We start from the raw sequence: 20,128 nt of genomic DNA, 5'->3' as shown, positions 1-20,128 counted from the left end.
GCCCGGGCCGGTGTCGCCGGTCCCCGCCGCCCCCGGGCTCGGTGTCCCGGCCGTGGAGGACGTTTCTGAAGGTCTCGCTGGCGGGATGTGACTGACGCTCCTCCATCCAGCCTGCCAGGGAAGTCAGGTGCGATCACCAAGAAACGTCCAGCTGCCCGCAGCTGAAAGACATCCGTTAGGGAAGCAATATACTTACGCTGACTGAAAGGTGTATTTTCAAGACCATTCTGACCGCTTTTTTGGAGCGCAAGTGGGATTGTCTGTAAAAGCCAAATGGGCTTGTGAAGTTGGCAAGGCAGGAATCAGTGGCAGTGTTGCACTGACAGTGATAAGGATGCCTTGGGGGCCGTCTCCTGGGCTGGAGATGCCCACTCACAGAGAGCAGGCTCTTTTCTTTCAGGAGCTCTCGGGCATCCTCCAGGTCTTCTGAGCAAGCCTTTTCTTTGAGAAAATCCTGGAGTTAATCTCTAGGTAAGTGGCACACTGTAAAAGGTTTTGGTTTGTGGAATATTTTGTCGCTTTATGTTGATGAGAGCATGCCACCTGGTTTACCGTGACAGAAGAGGAGCTCTCCTCCTAAAGGACCGATTAGCTAGAGAGCCTGGAATGTAAGAAATATTTTAAGAAATGGAAATGGGGAAAAGGAACAAAYGAGCTTTTGCTAAATACAAATCAAAATGATAAACCATAATCGAGATGTTAAAGAATACAAGGAGCAGAGATTTTTCAGTAGCCTGCATTCTGTTGTTGGAAACTTGTCACCAGCAGAAAAGGTAATTTTTAGCACAGATTTGACCTGGCGGTTACTGCTAAAGCTGGCTGGGAAACTGGAATGTCAAAATCAATGGTTATAATCTATTTTGGAAGGATCAAGTGGACAGAAAGCACTTCATCAAAAATGGCATTACCTGTTTCTGAGTTGATGGCAATCGGAAGCAAATGATCTTGAGTGTTTCTGGGTCAGTGTGCTCATGGATAAGTCAGAAGTTGACAGGGTACTTAGCTGATATCAAATCACACTAGAGAACAGCATGACCTATGCTTTACCCATCTACAACGTAGAGGGAAAACACTGCTGTACTGTGGTATGCTTCAAATGAGTGACATATGCTGGAGGTCTCATGCTGCCAATGTTAAAATGTCCTTGGAATTTGAAAATATTTTAAATGCCAATTCCTAGCTCAAAAAGTATTGCATTCAACACAGGGGAATTCTATATTAGACCTCATCTTAACAGATAGAAAGGAATTGATCACAGAACTAAAAACTAGTCATAGCTTAGGTATAAGTGATCATGATTTGATCAGATATGTCATGTGCAAACGGAATTAAGTCCAAATCAGTAACGTATATACTTGGTGCTTTGAAAGCACTAATTTTATAAAGGTGAAAACAATTACAAGGTAAATCAGTTGGGAGAAAGAATTTAAACTGAAATGAGAGACTGAGAATTGGAAATGGTTTGAGAATGCTAGCCGAAATACCCTCAAAGCCATAATCCCACAGCTAAGAAGGAGTACATCTGTTGAAAAGCCAGTGTGGCTTACAAGGAAAACATACATGACACAGGAGAGGGAATGTAGTATTATGCATATAAATTGGAACCTAGGAGGTGTGAGAAATTACTATGGGAAGCATAAGGTTATAAGGGAAAATACATATGGTCAACAGAGTTAAAATGAGGAAAATAAAAGATTTTTTTCTGAACAGAGCATAGAAATATGATTTGAATAGTGATAAACCCATCACCAGCTGAAAATAACAGCTTTAGTCAAAAATTTGGAATGCTAAAATATATACATATTTGTGCATTTGGTGAATGATGTAGTTATGTTGCATGGTACTGAAGAGTTCTTTTCAAATGATATRTGGGAGGATGGTTCAGCTTCAATTACTAAAGAACCTCGGGTATCAGAGAGTTTTGAATGAACATCTCAAGAAGCTATATACACTATCCAAGACCTGTTTTCATCAGGTTTTGGATCACTAAGACATGTACATAAAGAGGGTAAAGAGCTAATAGTTTTCTGAAATTTTGAAAAATAAACGGGATAACAATAATTTACATGACATTGGTCACAATCCAAATACAGAACAGCCAGCATAAGAGTCAGTTAATTAAAAGTTTAAAAGAGGACAGATAATTCCAATTAACATGGGCTTCTGCTAAAAAATAGATCCTRGCAAATGGATTTTGTTTTGTTAATGATATTGCAAGTTTCATATATGGATGTGATTTGATTATACCAGAGTAAAACATTTGCCTTATTATCATATGGTTTTTGCATGAAGCACTACAAAGACACAAGTATTTGTGTACTATACCTAAACTTACAAAGAAAACTTATAAAAGATAAAACATGAGATTGAAAGTTACCGGCAATTTTCTGGAAAAACATCTTAAATACTTTACAAGCAGTCATTTTACACCATGGGTAAGAGACTTCTGCCTCAAGCATATATAATTAATTTGACTTGGAAGCAAAGTAAGAATTTTTTTATGGAGACATTTTACATGTTCAAAGGATCCCACGTGCCAAACAGTATATAACTTAAGGAGGACATTCTTAACAAAGAATCAAAGGCAGTCTACATCTGTGTGGTAATGTAAAGGGGCAGTAGCCTTTCTGAGCTTAAGAGTGAAACCAACTCCTATTACAAAGCCATGTTATAGCACCAGTGTAATTTGCCTAGAAATGTTTGGCCTGAAAGTCCTGAAGGGAAAAAGTGTCTATTCACAAAGAAAAATATTTTTAATTGCTGACATTTTTTGTTGTTATCATTGGGTTAGGTCCTCTTCCAATTCCATAAGCACTGACAGTATCCAAGGAACATTACTATTAGCAGATCAACTTYGCAATAACTGTTCATGTACCTGAAAAATTCATTTACCTGAGCAAAATTTTGTGTTCAGATGTTGCCTAATTCAAGTATCTAATCTGTAGAGGCAAAAACTGTAATATATTGCTCATCACATATAGCTGTTACCCTTAGGAAATATGTCTGTGCGTCYTTAATGTTGGCTGAAAATGTGATTGTTAATATACTGTCTACATTTAGATGCAGCAACACCAAAAACTTACCAGAGTACTGAATACTCTTGAATACTGCTTGTAAAACAAGTTAAGAATCTGTGAGCTATTACTTTAACAATATTTAATAAAAAATGAATAGATGTTATAGTTCCTAAAAGACAATGTAATGATCCTTACAGATATTGAAATTGTGTAGAGCACCCCTCTCTTTGAAAGATCCCTCTGCTTCCAACAGAGAATACAGAAGGGAGCAACATATTGCTCAGGCCGGTTCTGCTCCTCCGTAGTTTCAAATTTTCCYGTTACCTGTTACCTGTCCACCACAAAGATCAAAACTGAAGTGTCTCCACTCCTCCGTTGTTGAAGGGGGAACAGAGAAAGAAACTCGGGGAAGACTAAAGTGATCATGGAGAACAATAAATGAAAAAGGAGAGAAGAGAAAAGGCCAGAGGGTCAAAAATACAAGAGGAGCAGGGCAGCACTGAGCGTGCTCCCAGGGCAGGAAGCACTGTTGCTTGATGGGTGCAACAAGCCAGTGCAGGCTGCGGCAGGGTGCTCCGTGTGGTGACACACATCGAACCACTTCCTCAGCACAAGGCGGTGTTTTTCTTCCATAGTAGACTCTTCAAAACCATATTTCAGTGGTTTATTCATAATCACTCTATATGGGCTGCTACCACTCTGGTTTCTTCAGAGATGAACATGAAGGAATTTGTGGGCCAAACTGCTGGCGTGGAGCCCTGTTTTACTATTTATTGAGCAGCTTCTTTGACGGTAGATCTGGTAATGCTGTAAAACTTGCTGATCAGGTACCAGCATGAAGCTAGCTCTTAAAGAAGCAAGCAGGGTAAACAMATGGCCATCACAAATAAAGTTTCTATAAAGGTAGGAACTAGCCATTTCACCAAATCTTCTATTTTATTGCAAGGAAAAATCTGCCAGACAGAATTGGGTACTGCTTTTCTGACAGCAGTAATGTATACCTTGAATATAAAAGTTAACCTTTATTATAAGATCCATCATTTTTAATTTTAGAGGCAGTTGTAATATGCAACTAAACTGCCTAATTTGCATCTGTTTTTTTCTTTACAGCAAATATCTATTTAGATCTGAAAAAGTAGTATCATACTGACTAAAGATTTCTAATGTGAGACTTGCATCCTGTTTAACCAACGTCAGCAATGTCTCTATCTCATGTATCTCGTTTTTTAGCTTTCTATTTGAATGATGAGATAGAGACAGCAACGCTGATGAAGATCAAACAGCTTACAGGGTAGAAACTACYATAAGAATCTCTAGTCTTGCTATTCATTATATACATATTACAYGTCAATATACCAGATTGTTGTCAAGTTCCACTGCTGGCATAATAGGCTCAGGAAAGAGCCAAATATTTGTAAGAGAACTCAAAGTCTCCACAATCTTTATTCTACCGTTCTTGTCATGTTTCATCTCACTGTAGCATGCAGCTGATATTTAGATGCAAGTGTTCCACAGTAATACTAGAGCAAAAGGATTATAAGCTTTCATTTTATCAGGCTTCCCATTTCTCTTTGCTTATGTCAGTTTTAACTCCATAACAGGAAACTAAACAAAATGAGATGGTGTTACGCTACTCTAAGATGCTGGTGAGTATTTATTTATATAAATTGTTCTATTCACCTCAGATGAAACCCCTCATACGAGTAAAAACTTAATCACATAAGTAAACCTTTCCTAGTTTATTTTTGCAAAAATAATGTTTTCTCTGCCATTGAAATAAGGGCTATAGTCAGCAAAAATCTGTCATCTTCTGAGCTCATTGTTCTGCAGGCCTAGAGATTTGAGTTTTATGTTATTGAAAAAAGGATATAAATATTTATTTGTAGTCCTAGAAGGTCCAGAGATAATGCACTTCTATGTTATGGCTATCACAAATAATTATTTAGGCTGCTCTAAACATTATTTGGGTTTTCCTGTCTCTCTGAGTCCATATTAGTTGGATTCATGGTAACGTAACACATCTCAGAAATGTTTAGACCAGTATTTCTTTAACCTGAGCAACATCTRCAGAATAAATGAAGAGGTGAGATAGTATAAAGGTTCTATTAGCTTTTATTTGAGATCACTTACTCATGAATGATGGCGCCACAAATAATACTGCTTTCCAAAACTCATCCTAAGTCTTTTATATCACACCATTGTAGGCCCTATATTCTACATATATTATTCTGAACATTTTCTTATGGTCATCCATCTGTAAAGCTCTGCATGCTAGTTATCAAGCATCTAGAGATATACGGCACAGAAGGAATGTTAAAAATATAAGCAAAATTGACTCAACATACACCTTGTATGTAATTGCAAAAATTTTTGAAGTCTTTTCTCCGAGATCTTCAAAAGCAAACAAAAAAGRTTGTAACTTAATTTTAAGGAATCTAAATAATGACTGGATTTTAGAGAAGTCRCTTTAGGTTTTAAAAATGTCAGTCAATGTATAGGATCCCATCAATCTCTAAGGAGGGGAAAATCACCTCTCCCTCTCCCTTCCACTGTTTCTCCCTCTCCCTCCCTCTGTTTCTCCCTTCCTTTCCTTACCTTTCTCTCCCTCTTTTGTTTCCCMAAACTTTTGTTTTGGAAAGTTGTGTTCTGTGGACAAAAGTCAAGCATATCAGTCAAAGTCTTGATAAAAACAGGAATCTCCAAACCAAACAATTTATTACAATCAGCTTCAATTTATCCTGTTTCTGTGAGGGTTTTTTTGCCTGAATTCAAGTATTATTACCCACAGATTTACAGGCATGCATCACATCCTGAAACATTTGTAACACTATCAGCTTACTTGCTTCAGCTTGTTTAGAAAACTTGTTTAAAAAGATTTACTTTAAAAGTTAATCGCATAGCCTCACTGACTCAGTTCATAAGTACAACAACTTATTAAGAAATTAAAGACCCACAAAGGTGCGGTTTGGTAAAGGATAAAAAAAACCCCACAGGGTATGTATAATCAGATCTCTGTCCCCTGAAGAGTAATTGTTCTCTTTCTTTCATGCACGTCAAAGACCTGGAGCTTCTCAGTGCCTCAGGCAAGTAAGTCTGAAGGTCTCCTTCATGACTGAATGGAAGATTGTAATCAGAATTTAGGTTGAGACTGTTCATTCTAGAGAACTTAAAAGTTTTATGTTGGAGCTGATACAAACAATCACTGTAATCATAGTTAGAAAATTTTACTGTTACGTGTATTCGGTGTGCCATTGTATGTTTACTTTGGTTTCTGTTGGCACAACATGCCTTGTTGCATGGAGAACTAGACTAMGTAGCTTTGCCTAATACAGTTATCCCCATTTAATATGTGCAATCTTCAGTCTGTAATAAACAGAAGCCTGTGTGAAAGAACAGTGACTTCTGGATAAAGATGTCTTTACAATCCCAAGAGAAATAAGTTATTCTTAGGTAAGTTCTCATTTTCTCAGACTGATTTATCTCTGCAAATATAAATAATTTGTAACAGATTGAGACAAATTACGATAAATCTATGCATTGTTACTTAAAACATATACAGCCAATATCCTGACTGTGCTGTAATTAATTAAATATGTCTTTCTTTATACTAATGGAAGGGGACAGTATTATCAGTCCTTCAGGTTCCTCTAAGTGAATTTCATGATTTTTTATGTGGTATATGTCTGAACCAGAATGTAAGTAAATCAGAGGAGACACAATGAAAATGAATGACTTAAATAATGACAGTAGAGTTATCCTGCACAGTTCTCTTCCTTTTTTGATAGATTATGCTGAAGTTGGCAAAAAAAATTATTTGACATCACTAGAAAGATTAATAGCTAAAAAGTGAGCTAGCAAAAGGTGCTCATATTAATTTGTACTGAAGGATACACTTTTCCCCCAATAAGCAGGAACTCTTAAGTTTTACATTTGGTCCCTGAAGATTGTTTCCTATTTCTATTAAACTCTTCTTACTGATTTCTAGTTCTGGTTGTACCTGTGCATTGCATCTCAGCTTAAATTTGCTTGTAAACAGTGACGCAAACAAGTAGCTACATACTATTTAGAAATAACATTTTGTAATTGAGGTCCTGAGACCTTTGTGCACTGCTGCAGTGCAAATAATAAATAGCAATATGTTACCTGCCTAGAACAGATGAGTTCTGAGGTCTGGAGATCTGAAATGCCCTTTCCAGCTGACTTGCAGGACACTGTCAGGGACAACCAGCATCGCTTTTGGCCTGATTTCTGTTGGCCAATGATTTGTTTAACATATTCAGGTGAGAGAATAGCACTCAGTCATGGGTCACCTACATTTTAAATGTTTACCTATTTAGGTTCAAATCTTAAAGTAGCTGGAGTGAAAACAGCATGGAAAGGCAGTTTCTAGGAATATATTAATGTGTTACAATTCCAGAATACTGAGACATTTAGTGTCTCACTGAGACATGTGCCAGTGTCTTTGTTTGCATTTTCCTCTTTTGCTAAAACACCAAAGATGGATACTGTCCCCTTTGGGGACAGTAGATCTGGGGCTAAATGGGTGTTTCTGCTCCACTCCGTAAACTCTTTTGTACTCATAAGGCTAAGAAGTGTTGCTCTTTTTAGGTATAGTAGATATTTACATATAACTTTGAGAACTTTAGGGATGAAAAGCACTATATAAACATATACTTCCACCTAATTTCACAATGAACTTAATGTAGTGTGATAAAATCATTGCATTTTATTAATGTAATTTTGTCTTAGTTTCTTAATTAAATTATTCCAAGGAAGTTTCTGAACAACATATGATTGTTCTCAGCCAGCCACAAAAATGATTCTGAAATTCTAATTGGGGGCCATTTTAACATTCCCTATAAACGACATGAATATTGGCTTCATTTATTAATTGCAACTGATTAGCCACAAGGCAAACATTTAATTAAACCTTGAGAGACAATAACATTGCACATAAATTATCCATTTAAGAGCACATAGGTCTTTACATTTCATTAAACATAGTTTATCCAATAACCACACATCTTAAGCTCAATCTGTGTTTGAACAAGTTTGAAGTCAGAAAATCCCCTAATGAATTGTTTTTTTTTTCAGTCATTTACTTCTTGATGCATTTTGATTTTGTATTTACTTACTACGTGTTCATGCTGCTTTCCCGATTAGTGAGACCATCAGTCATATCATAATCAGTCCTACCAAACTGTTACTTTTTAAATTATTTCAGAATATTCTCAAAGGTACATTAGGTGCTCATGAGCTTTTTAAAAGCAAAGATCAAAACAAATATAGTGTTAAATAGCTATATTTTGGAGAGCTTTTCTTTGAGTTATTCTTGTTCCTATGCAGCTACTTTCTAGTCTTTTAGAACTGAGATTATTTTTCCTACCAGAATACTTGTTTATTGTTATATATGTTTTTCTGAACACTACCATTATATTAAATGCATATTTTAGTATGCAATTCAGGTGTAAGCAGCAAGACAACTGCTTAACAAAATAGTATGAGTCTTAATATCCAATTATTCCTAAAAGCTCCCACTCTTAATATGGTTTTGAATGGACTATGATCTGCTCTGTGAAGCAATTTAAGAAGTGRGAACACCCTCAAAGTATTCATAGTCATGCATAAGCTTCATGAACAGGTAATTTTTCTACAGTATATSTTATCTACTCACTGCATTTTTTGAATAATATAGAATTAGACAAAAACATCTGACAAACTGGTGCAGAAAAAATTACCTGATAAAAAGAATAGTTTTGCTGATATAGAATATTACTCTTTCTTTCTTCAAATGATCTTAAGATTTACAGCCCTATCTTAAAGTTACAAGAACTTCACAAATATATCTTATGTACYATTAAATACTGTTTCACTGTCCTATGATATTGCCTAAGGAACACAGGGAAACATGATACGAGWTTTGCTTGATTTTCCTTTAGCGTATGTATAGTTATACTAAAGAGAAATCACACAACAAGTGTGCAACACATTTATGGGTATTAGACATTACAGATATTTTCTGGAAATAGGTCAAAATGAAAGCACAGAAACTAAGGAGGTTCCTGCAAGTGTCACTGCCAGTCCATGTGCCTGCCTTCCTTTTTACCTGGATTTTGTCTAAGGAATATTCTTCTTAAAGCAGAGACCTTGCCTCTTTGTATTCAAAGTGTCTTATTTTTACAAGCACTGAGAGAACAGCCTCTAACCTAATTGTGGGAGGAAAGCACTTCCGAAAATCAGTCTTAGGGGCACTACCAAAGCCTTGCAGATAGTTATRGTTAATACTAAGACATTAAAACCAGACAAGCTACTCTTATTTGTAACAGACATTTTTGAAAAAAATTGCCCGGCTCAAGTATGTGATCTCCATCAAGGGAGCCAGTGTGAGGACTAAACCTGTTTTATCAGATGGGCCCTCTCATATGCCAAGCCAGTTACAAAGCACAAAGCAATGTTTTTTTGTATATGTTGCCTCTTTTCCTTCAGGTTTAGGGACAGTCTGTGACTTCTTTCCTAACTGTCTTTTTCTTCCTTTTAGGAAAGAGAGTTTTATTTTAGATTTGGAAAGCAGAGTAAAAACCAGGTAGAAATCAATTATCAAATAAAAAATCAGACAAATAAGCCACAAAGCTGAAACACAATAGATTTGCACAGCTGTCTGTGAAGTTAAATGTAGGTTATTCCATTCATGTACAAAGATATTTAGATGGCAAATGGAAACTAGCTGCTGTGATGCACATCACATTCATATATAATTGAAGCACCCAAGAGTAAAATACTCAGGCACAATAGATGACAACTGATAAGAGAAGAAGTATAAAACGGGAAGTACAAAACTCTGGGGAGTACAGAGAATATCTAACACAGGCTGAAGAACCTACAATAGCTGTATTTAAATTACCAGATAATACAAAAATAATAACAACTGAACTGCTGAAGCCAGAGAACTCAGTGAAATATTGCCAACACACAGAGATACTGTTGGAATGATACTGTGTAAACCAGTGATAAATCAGTAACATTTACCTGATTTTCTTCTTTGCTACAATTCACAGAGAAGAGGAAGATTTCCATTGGTTGCAGCATGTTCAGAGCAGCGTGGTAGCGGTTCCTCAGCATAAACCCATGTCCCTGGAAGAACTGCTTCACTCACTCACTGTGGTCTGACTCAGAAGGAAGCACAGGGAGTACTCTGATGGAGTTGCCATTTGTTGCCGTTTGTTGTCCCTCAATCTTTAGGGAGGTCTAAGTGCAACTCAAGGTACTGCTGGTCCAGTCAAGCCTTTTTTCCGCTTGTTTGTCTAGTCAAAGTAACATCTTTTTGAGAGTGAAATTGAAGACAGCAGCTGGCAGTAGCAATTTAGAAGCATAAATCCTGAAAAGGACATATTGCTATGGAAATAGATGAACCTGGATGTGTGCAGTTGCAATAGGCTTTGACATAAATGCCTTTGTCTTGTGGTGGCCACATGGCCAAAACTGTTGAGATAAATTCCTTTCTACATGTGAACAGGAATTTGTATCAGACAGTTTCTACTGAATTCAGTTTTAGGTGAGTATAATACTTTAGAAAATGGATATTCTTGGCATTGATTCTTCTGTGGACAATCTTAAGGCTACTGAAAATGGTACACAAACATGCAGTGYTTTTACACCAGAATTTCCTCAGGCTCAAAGAAATTGGGCATATTGTCTACCTTGTTCTATTCTGACCATCAATTTGAGCAAAGATGTAGGCTTTCTGATTTTTACATCTCTCCACCCAAAGAAGAAGAGAGGATGATACTAAAGGCTCCTTTCCTTGAGACTTGAGTGTAAATTCCAAGACCTTCTGTAACAGTTTGTTATATTTATGTTATAACAGTTTCAGTCTTTAGCTCTGTGGTTAGATGTTGCTAGATACACATTCTTACATGATGATTAATGATAATTTATTTCAATTTATTTGAACGATGTTACTTAATCAGTTTCAGCTAAGTACGCAGTATCTCTGTCTTGAAACAAGCTGAAATTGCAGTTTAGTAATCTAGCCCAACTTATTAAAGCGGATCATCATGGCACAGTAATGCCCATGTAGAAGTGTGAGATCAAGAGCTCCATAGTGCTGACACAAACACTTGTTTTTTGTGTTTTGCTCTTGGGAGAACGCAAAGCACCAATAGTTACTTATTTTGTTCTTTCCAGGAAAGATTTATTCAAAATCCATGCCTCTCAGATCAATTACTTGTGCCAGAAGATGCACCAAGACACCATCATGCATCATGTCATTTATCACAGGTAGTAGCAAGGGTAGGACATCAACATAGACATATGGATAGCTCATAAAGTAAAATGACTCAAAATTCATGAAATATAAATTTCATGAAATAAAATGAAAATCATACGTATGTTCCTCAGATCACCACTGATTGCTTAATGGAACAATTTTGATTTAAACTTTGTAAGTCTGCAGAATATCTGCTTCATTTATAAGTGAAAAAGCTCTAATCAGACCTGCCATTCACTCTTAAAAGATTTCTTTCAGTTAGGTAGTTTCTTATCCAAAATCTTGTGTTTATTATAAAGGTGGTATAATATCTCATTCTTATAAGGTCAGTAAGTAGCAGGTTAGAAAAAAGGCAGTGAAATAAGTCTTCAGAAAAAAAACACTATTTTTGATGCTGCTTGATATACTTTCACTAATTGATCTAAAGTTATCATACTATGGGTAGGAGAAGAATTCTACCTTTGTATTGTTGCACAGTATAAAAAGAGAAGATATATAGCTGATAATTCTGCATGTGATCTAAAAGTCAAATTGACCAGCTAATTTTCCTATGCATTAAAACTCTGTTTGGGGTATGCAAATTGTAGCATGTACAATGCAGCATGTAGCAATGATTGACACCAACAACCAACAATAGCAATTCTGTAATTTGGGGTAATTACTGTAGAATGTTGTTCTATTTTGTAAGTGTTACTCTTCATATCCTATTTCACTCAGTAAACCTCAGCTTTTCATGTTTAAAAATTAATGTGCTAAAAAGTTAACATGTAAAAACTAAAGTTCACAGTTACAATTATGCAGATACAGAAATAAATGTGAAAATCTAGGCTTTCATACTTATAAATTTATGTATATTATATGTAACCTGTACACAGCTGCAGTTTAGCAAGGGTGACAAAACCTCAGTTTTTTGGGAGATACCTCTTATTACCAAGGTAGAGAGTGATGGCTAATTCTGAGAAATAGAAATGTATACAAGTAAGAGTACATGGATCTGAACAGCTATATGCAAAACATCCAGTAGAGTATTATAGAATTGTCTCATTCTTTGATAAATATGTACTCAAATGAGAAATACGTACTCTTGTTATGATCTAGACTTAATAAAGAAATATTAAAACAGTGGAATGCTCAGAACATACATGCTCTAAAGATTACAACTAAGTCTTACCTGATTGTTTGCATCTTCAGAGTAAGTCAGGTTGTAAAAACCACAGCTGTGATTCACTTTTGAGTGCATGTCATGGAATTAAAGTTATCACACGATTATAGTAAAATTTATAGACCTCAAGTTAGTCAAAGATAGTGTCTGGGATGTCTTCATATCTAAAACCTGTGCATGTTCATGAGAGAATTCTTGAATGCATGTTGCTGCTTGCTTTTCCTTTTTTGATTCCAGTCTTGTTCTTTGATTCAGCCAATCCCATTGCTTTGTCCAGTTGCATCTTTTGAACTTCTGGTCACCATATAGAAAACTGGGTATCTTCCCAAGTTTTTTTCTATGGAGAGTAAATGTGCCAGTCCTGGGTTATGAAGCAGGATCTACTGCCAGTCTTTGTGCAGTATTTAAGCATGTCTTTCCAGAAAGATTATTCTGATGTTAATTTTCTCAGGCTTGCAGTGTTAGGTCAGTGAAAAGCAGTCAGCCATTACCAGTAAATTAAACCCTGTACACAAATCAGATCTGTTATTTCATGTTTTTCAAAATGATGACAACTAAATAATGTGTGACTAACATATCTATCTTTCCCTCCTCCCCAAAACCTTTGCCAAATCCTGTCAGTGACATTCAACTTTGCAATGTTTATGGTTTCATTTCTGTGAACTTTCACGGGATTCTACCATTTACAAAGTGTCAGATATCTCTGGAAGATTGGGGTTGATGTAGCATGTAACAAAAAAGATCTCCAAACATGCAACTTTTCCAGTATGTTTGCCAGAAATTTGCAAGTACAGCTGATATAGAAAACTTGAAACGCTTTTGATTAAACATGTTGTTTGACAAAGACCTATGTGTATAATATTTCAAAATAATAATCAGGATCAGTGTAATAATCAGGAATTGTACATCAAATAAACTTATTACTGAAACATTGGTAAAAGGAAGCAAAATGTGGCCATGTAATAGAACATAAAAATTCTGTGTACGTGTATTTTCTAATGATACCATTGGTAATGGTAATGCAAATAACTCCAGTAATATGGTCATGCAAACCACTAAATTTGTTTTACTTTTTATAGTTATATATTATTCATGTTGCATTAGTATATGCAGTGTTTATCTGTAATTGTAACAAGCACTTAATTAATTACACTATAACCTCTTGAATCTATAGGCCAACTGTTGCATCTTTAGTTAATATTTTAAAGTCTCCTCTTTTACCATTTTTCCCTGTGTCTTTGATGTTTTGTTTGTTACCCTTCTTGTTTGGGTTCTCTGCGGAATAGTCTCAGAATAATCCTGCAGATTTCTTTTATGACTGAAACTTTGCATTTTAACAGTTGTCTGGAGATAGTTTCTTCCTTGTGAAATATCAGTTTTAATAACGAGAAAAGAAAAATGCCATAAATCTGCACTAACCACATAAAGCTGAAGTCTCTGAGAGACTGATTAACATTGAGACTCTACACAGGTTTTTCAATAATTAGAGGATGTGCTTGCATGGAGCCATGACTGCTCTGGCCTTGATGCCATTTCCCAGGGCAGACAGCAATTATTACAGCCTACAGTACATTTCCTACATTCTCTGCCTCCAGCCACTGAAGATCTTTCTGGAGTAAAGGTCTCTTAATTTTGCACACTCTTGTCATCAGCCTGGATTAGCAACGTATTTTGGTTATTTCTTCTGTTGGTGTAGAGATAATTGACAGCTGCTTTTCTGCTGCAATATCTTCTTTCCACTTGAGGTTGAAAAGACCGTGATCATAGCTTTGATTATATTAACATGGTAGATAACAGTTTTGGCCTTTTCAGCAGGGCAGCTAAAACCAAACTATTTCCTCCATCTGAGAGCTCAAATGAGTAACCCTCATGCARCACTCGTAAGCTTTTTGCTGTAATAAGTTTATATTTATTTATTGTTCTCAGATTTCTATCACTTCCATGTTCCAGAAATGAATTATTCATAGAGGTGAAGGCTCTTTCTTCTATGATACAGTATCTTTACCTGGTCTATATATACTCTGGGCATTTCATTGTATCATAACAGCACAAACTATAAAACAGTGACTCACCTAATTTAATACTAAAATCCAAAATACATATTTTCTTGTGGCTAATAAATTAAAAGTTTGGCTAAATTTAAGTGACAGGCCATGTATTGCTCTTTAATTATACAGGTGAGATCCTGCTGGAGTTGTTAGTATGGAGAAAGTGTCCAAAATGCTTCTTGTAACAAAACAGTGGATTGGGCTGTATAAGGTATGAGTCTGCAGAGTCCAGATCCAACCAGAAGAAATGACAGATTTTGACAGTATACCTGTATGGATATGTGATTTCACTCATAGTCACGTGGCATACCTCATAATTTTCATCTACATCTAATGCTGTCTGTGCATGCTAAACCTTTCCACAATGTTATAGTTAAATATAGTAAAATAGTTTTTTAAACAAGAAGGGACTGCAAACTCACAAAATCTGCCTCTTAGCCGTAACTGACTGTGTGGACATTTTCAATGCAAATTCATATAAATTCAGCAATGTTTCAAGCTGGCATAGACCAGAAGATGTGGAAGGTGGGAATCCATAGCATCTCTTAGTCGTTTTTTATCCTCAGCTGAGTTGCAAGCTACATCACGTGGAGTACCCCAGCTCTGTCATATGCATATGTGAAGTACAGCTCTTACTTGCTCTCCCCAAGCATATTGGTGAAACTCAGAACTACAGCTGTGGTTCATGGTTTTTGCATGTTAGACTTGAACTTTAGATGTGGATGCAAGGCGTGTTAGTGTGGCTGGGATACAGTACCAACATATTTATGTGGATTTACCCTAGGCAGGTTAACAGCTGCCACAGATACCTAAACGTGGGGCTCAGTGCAAGCTGGGTGCAGCTCAGACTGTAAGAAGAACTGAACAATGAAGAATGATCTCCAGAAAGAAAAGAGCAATATAACATTATGGATTAGAGAAATGATTAGAAACCCTTTAGAAAAGGAAGTGTATGGAAACTGAAGATGTCTTTAGAGATAAAAAGATTGAAACAGGAGAGAAAGAAAAAGCTTCTAACAGATACAGGTAATTCAAAGAAATATAAATGGTTATTGAAAAAAAGATGAGGAGTTGTGAAGGAAGGTGAAAGATGAAGGTAATAGGTAGAATGTGAAGAAAACAAGGCATAACCAGAGGTTAGAGGAGGATGATAAGTTATTAAAAGGTGTTGAAATATCTTGTGGAGAGAAAAACAGAGTAAAAACACTGTCAGGCCATGTATTGTCTGAGAAGAAAGTGAACATGCAGGGAAAAATAACTGAATATCCAGTGGACTGATATCAGTGTTGCTAAGTACAGCATCTGGCAGTTTTGAACTGGCTTTTCATTCTTAGCTGTTTTTGCTAGGATAGGTTTGAGTTATGAGATGGGAATACTGTGATGAAGTACATCTTGTTATTCCTGCATCTGCTGTACATGTTAAAGAGATTTTCAGTCCAGCACCATTTAAACGGAGAAACATTTTTTTTTTCTGGCATTTTTCTTAAGGGAGAAGAACATAAAATAATTCCTTTTAGCATATCATCTCAGCCACAGAAAGCATTAATAATAGCGGCTGTGATTTGTACATTTGGGTACCAGGGAAATTGAGCTGTATCAAAGAATCTGCTGATATTTCTGCTTCATCCTTTTCTAAAAGAAAATGGAGGAAAGAAGCAGACTACAAAATGGAGAGAAGTGCTCTTCCTCAGCCATTTCAGCAAAAAYTGAAACGAACACTATTGCATCCAACAGAGATGAGAAGAGCTATCCAGTACTAAGTAAAGAGAGGGCCCCAAAGTAGCATTGCTTGGAGCTGACCTTTCCCATGCAGCATTGCCGGAGTTGAGATAAAGGAGCTGCTGATGCTGGAAGGAAGAAATGCTGGCTGAGAAGGAACTTCCAGCAGAGCAGGTAGCCTTAAAGAAGAAGAGAGGATAATGAGATTTTTGTTTAAGAATCCCCATGTAAGATATTGCTGTGACAAATACTTTCATAAAAAACTTCATACTACTGTACATTTTAATAGGCTATTTTCTATGGAATATGATCAGTTATGGCTGTGAGAGGAATAAAGCTGAAAATTGAAGATGCTGATATCCATAAAGATCATTCCAATAAACACTCAAACACAACAGCCAGATTTGTAGCCACAAAACAGTTGCTGCTCAGCCCAGTTCTTCAAACCTGTTTTGCCAGGAATAAAGAAAAGTCAAAGAAACACTGCAAATCTCATTTCTTACCATACTATCAGTTGCTAGAGCATCAGAGGAAGTGTGACAGGCTGGCAAATGCAGGGTTACCCTATTTCTTCCTGCCAGAGGTGAGATTAGTTGAGCTGAAGGTGCCTAGAAAGTTACTAGTCCTGTGACATGGATGAAACCMCTTTAGTCCGAGACCTTGACTGAGATTCCCGTCCAAACCACGCTCCAAGGGAAAAGAGCTCGTGCTTCTGCACTCCGCACCCTCACTTCATGCCTTCAAAGGTGCCTCTGAAAGGTATAATTCCCTGTACTATAGTTTCTTATCCCAGTTTTTAAATGTTTTTATAACAACAGTTGCAGAATTGAACCCACAGTTTAACTCAGTCTTGCAGAAATATTCTCTATTTTGTCCCTAAATATATTACCTTTTACTCTTATGTTTTATGCCATCTAAATTCGTCCAGCCTTCRGAGTCATTTGCTCCTCTGTTAGCATATTTGGATCCTTCTCTGTATTTAAAACTTCATCTCAGCTTTGACTCAGTTATTCCTAATTACCAAGATCATTCTTGAAGTTATCGAACATAGTTTATCCCCTCACCACTACTTCAGGAATTCTATAGACAGCCACTTTGTAGCCTGGCTATTTCTTTTTCAGTAGTATGCCACCATCTACCTGTCAGTGAATTCCCATACGCTTTTTTATACAAATTCCACTGTAAAAAAGTTCCTTCTATGTAGCATTGCATTAGGTTCTTTTCTAAGGTGCAGTTAGAAAATCTGTAGCATTTCCTAGAAAGAACGTCGGCTGTCACAAGAAAGACAGATACTAGGTATTCATCTGGTACTCATTCCTGTAATTACAAGCAGTATGCTTTTTTGTGTATATATTCCAAATTCCAGTGGCTCATTTCCTTTAAATTAAAAATATGTTTTAATATAGCAAATAAGTAATGCTAAGATATGTGGAGCTAAATTCTCAGCTGGCATAAAATACTACTCTGTTAGCTCTGCTGTTTTTTGCCAGCTGAGAACATGGCCTGTGTGACCTCCTTTTACTTGTTTGAATTTCTATCACATAATAAAATGAAATTAATTAGATTTTCAGATTTAGTCTCTAAATAAGTAAAGTCAGAAAAAGAAATGTTTCAGAGTTTATGACTGTTAAATAAGATTCTTATGAGATACAATACTTCTAGTATCAGAACGGTTCACATTGCTTTCCCTTCTAGTTCTGTAATTACAGAAGTCCCACACTTCTTAAATAATGAGTGTTCTTTTCGCATTAGTCTGTGTGTATGTGTGCATGTGTATATATATATWTGTGTGTGTATGTACATGTGTGTAAATATATATATAAAAGAAAGGCATTTTTACATGCCCATAATGAGTCTGACAGCTCATCACTATAGTGTGTTACTATGTTCCAGATTTTAACAGAATTTTAAAAGGGAATAAACATTTTTATATGGTTCACAACAACTAATAAATGAGCTTAGTATTCAACTGGAGAACTACATTGTGCTTTGAAAATTGGTTGAGACTTTATTATAACTGCTTCACAGTATAAGCCAGCAGTAAGTGAGAACCTAAATGGGAAAAATGTRTCACAGTTCTGCCCTGTGAGATGCCTTCTGCCCTTTTGCTGGTAGAGACAGGTTACATAAAGAGAACAAAAAAAGCTGATTTGGCAGCTGTTATGTTGTATTTTTATGAGGATAAAGAAGCAGTATTACATAGATGGTGTGGAGAATGCTTTAGTCAACAATGCCAGTGTTGTATTGCGGTATTCTTAGTACAAAAGTGAGTATTAACAAAGTATTTGGCCGTACTCACAACTCCTGCTTTTGTTTCAGGATGGCGGTATTGACAGCAGCCAAGGCCGTACAGGTATTAAACCCCATCGCCAAGGAGCCAGTTTTCAGACAAGAATACCGACTAAGGGCTCCTGTTTGACGTGGTCGGGCCGGGCCGGGCCGGGCGCAACGCGAGCGCAGCCTCTCCCGGCCGGGGGAGAGGAGCGCGCGCTGTGGCGCCGCGGGGGCTCTCTCTTGGCCGGGGTTTCCAGGGCCGGCTGGGCACGGCGATCCTGGGGGGCTGGCGCGCGCCACCCGTGTGCCTCCGCCTCGCYGGGCAGGCAGCAGCTCTGGAGGTCGAATGTTACGGGACTCCAGGAAGTTTGGGGGGTTTTTACGGCAAAACAGGTAACGATAGAGTTGGATGTTAAAATTGATGAAACAGACTATCTAAGTAGACTCTTTCAGAAATAAGGGCAGGAGTGGAAACATTAATACACCCGGGTAAAGCAGCACTCAAGACAGATTGATCAGAGGGAGCAGGAAAAGATACAGTTAGAGATGAAGACTGAAGAAATTCTCAAGCCGTTTAGTATTATCCCRGAAAAACGTGGCTGCTGCTGACAAGGGTGTTCTGAACACTTGCAGAGAAAGGGGTGATCAAGTTCACATTCGAGACACTAGAAAAACATCATATTGAAAGTAGTTGAGTTGTTGTCTGCAGAACCAGAAAAGCAGATAAGCCAAAAAAAGAGAGAAAGGGGCTGGGGGGAGACACTGTATCACAGAAACAGCCTAGTTCAGACTTACCTTTTTCAAGTGTGACATTTATTTTGAATTTACCCCCAAATATACACCAAGTATTTCAAAATTACTGATAAAACTTAATGGAAAAGTACGTTAAATTCCTTCTGCACAAACACYTACAACCACTTGCTCAAAAATTTCACATCTAAGTGTAGCTTGCACTGATACCTTTCCTGCACAGTTTCCACAAAGTGTTTGCTCTGTTTACCAGTCAAAACAGCATTTTGATCATTTCAGCACTGTAGACCCTGTCTAACAGATGCAAAACTGTATTCTTTTGGCTTCAGACATCATTTTCAACAGCGGAAAACAAAATCCAGATGCAAGAATGCCATTTGTTAGGGATGCTGCCAAAGGCGCGCTGAGTGCAGCCAGCCTCTGGAAGCTGGCGGCTCCCTGCGCCCTGCTTGCCGGCGCTTCCCAGAGCTCGCTGCCTCGAGGCGTCCCCGGCACCTCGGGCCGCCCGCGCGCTGCAGCGCGCTCCCGCGGCCGAGCTGCTGCTGCTGCTGCTGCTCCGCGGCACGCGCGTGGGCGCCTTCGAGAGCCCCGCGCAAGCCGCGGGCCCTGCCCGCTGCTTCGCTGCCTTTGCGCTCCGGGCTTTGTGAGCGAAGTTTCCCCTCGCGTTTGCTCCTGCTCGCGGCGGAGATCGCTCTTTATCGAGACGCACGTAGTCTGCGCAACGCAGACGTSGGAGGGCTTTTCCGGGCTGCCTGCAAACGTCCGGGCCTGCTGCCCAGGGTTCGAYGCGTGAAAGGTTTTCGTACCGGTAATGCCAATTCACATTCTTTAAGTATAAGCAGTTCATTTTATACRTGCCTGTAAATAATTTCTAGCAGTCTTTCAACAAAAT

The 20,128-nt window shown here is 37.6% G+C and overlaps 1 protein-coding gene across 1 annotated transcript in view; it reads right to left on the bottom strand.

Moving 5' to 3' along the window:
- The window catches only part of TTC29 (tetratricopeptide repeat domain 29), a 149,603-nt gene extending 131,024 nt beyond the window's left edge, over window positions 1-18,579 (bottom strand). The window contains exon 1 of the mRNA XM_085313147.1: window positions 18,512-18,579. Coding sequence (XP_085169273.1) covers window positions 18,512-18,579 — 68 coding nt within the window. The remainder of the gene's footprint in view (window positions 1-18,511) is intronic.
- Between the last annotated feature and the right edge of the window lie 1,549 nt (window positions 18,580-20,128).

Source organism: Rhea americana, unplaced genomic scaffold (assembly GCF_003343005.1).
Source record: "Rhea americana isolate MKP2758 unplaced genomic scaffold, rheAme1 scaffold_38, whole genome shotgun sequence".
NCBI lineage: Eukaryota > Metazoa > Chordata > Aves > Rheiformes > Rheidae > Rhea > Rhea americana.
This window is presented reverse-complemented; position numbering and strand designations above follow the sequence as displayed.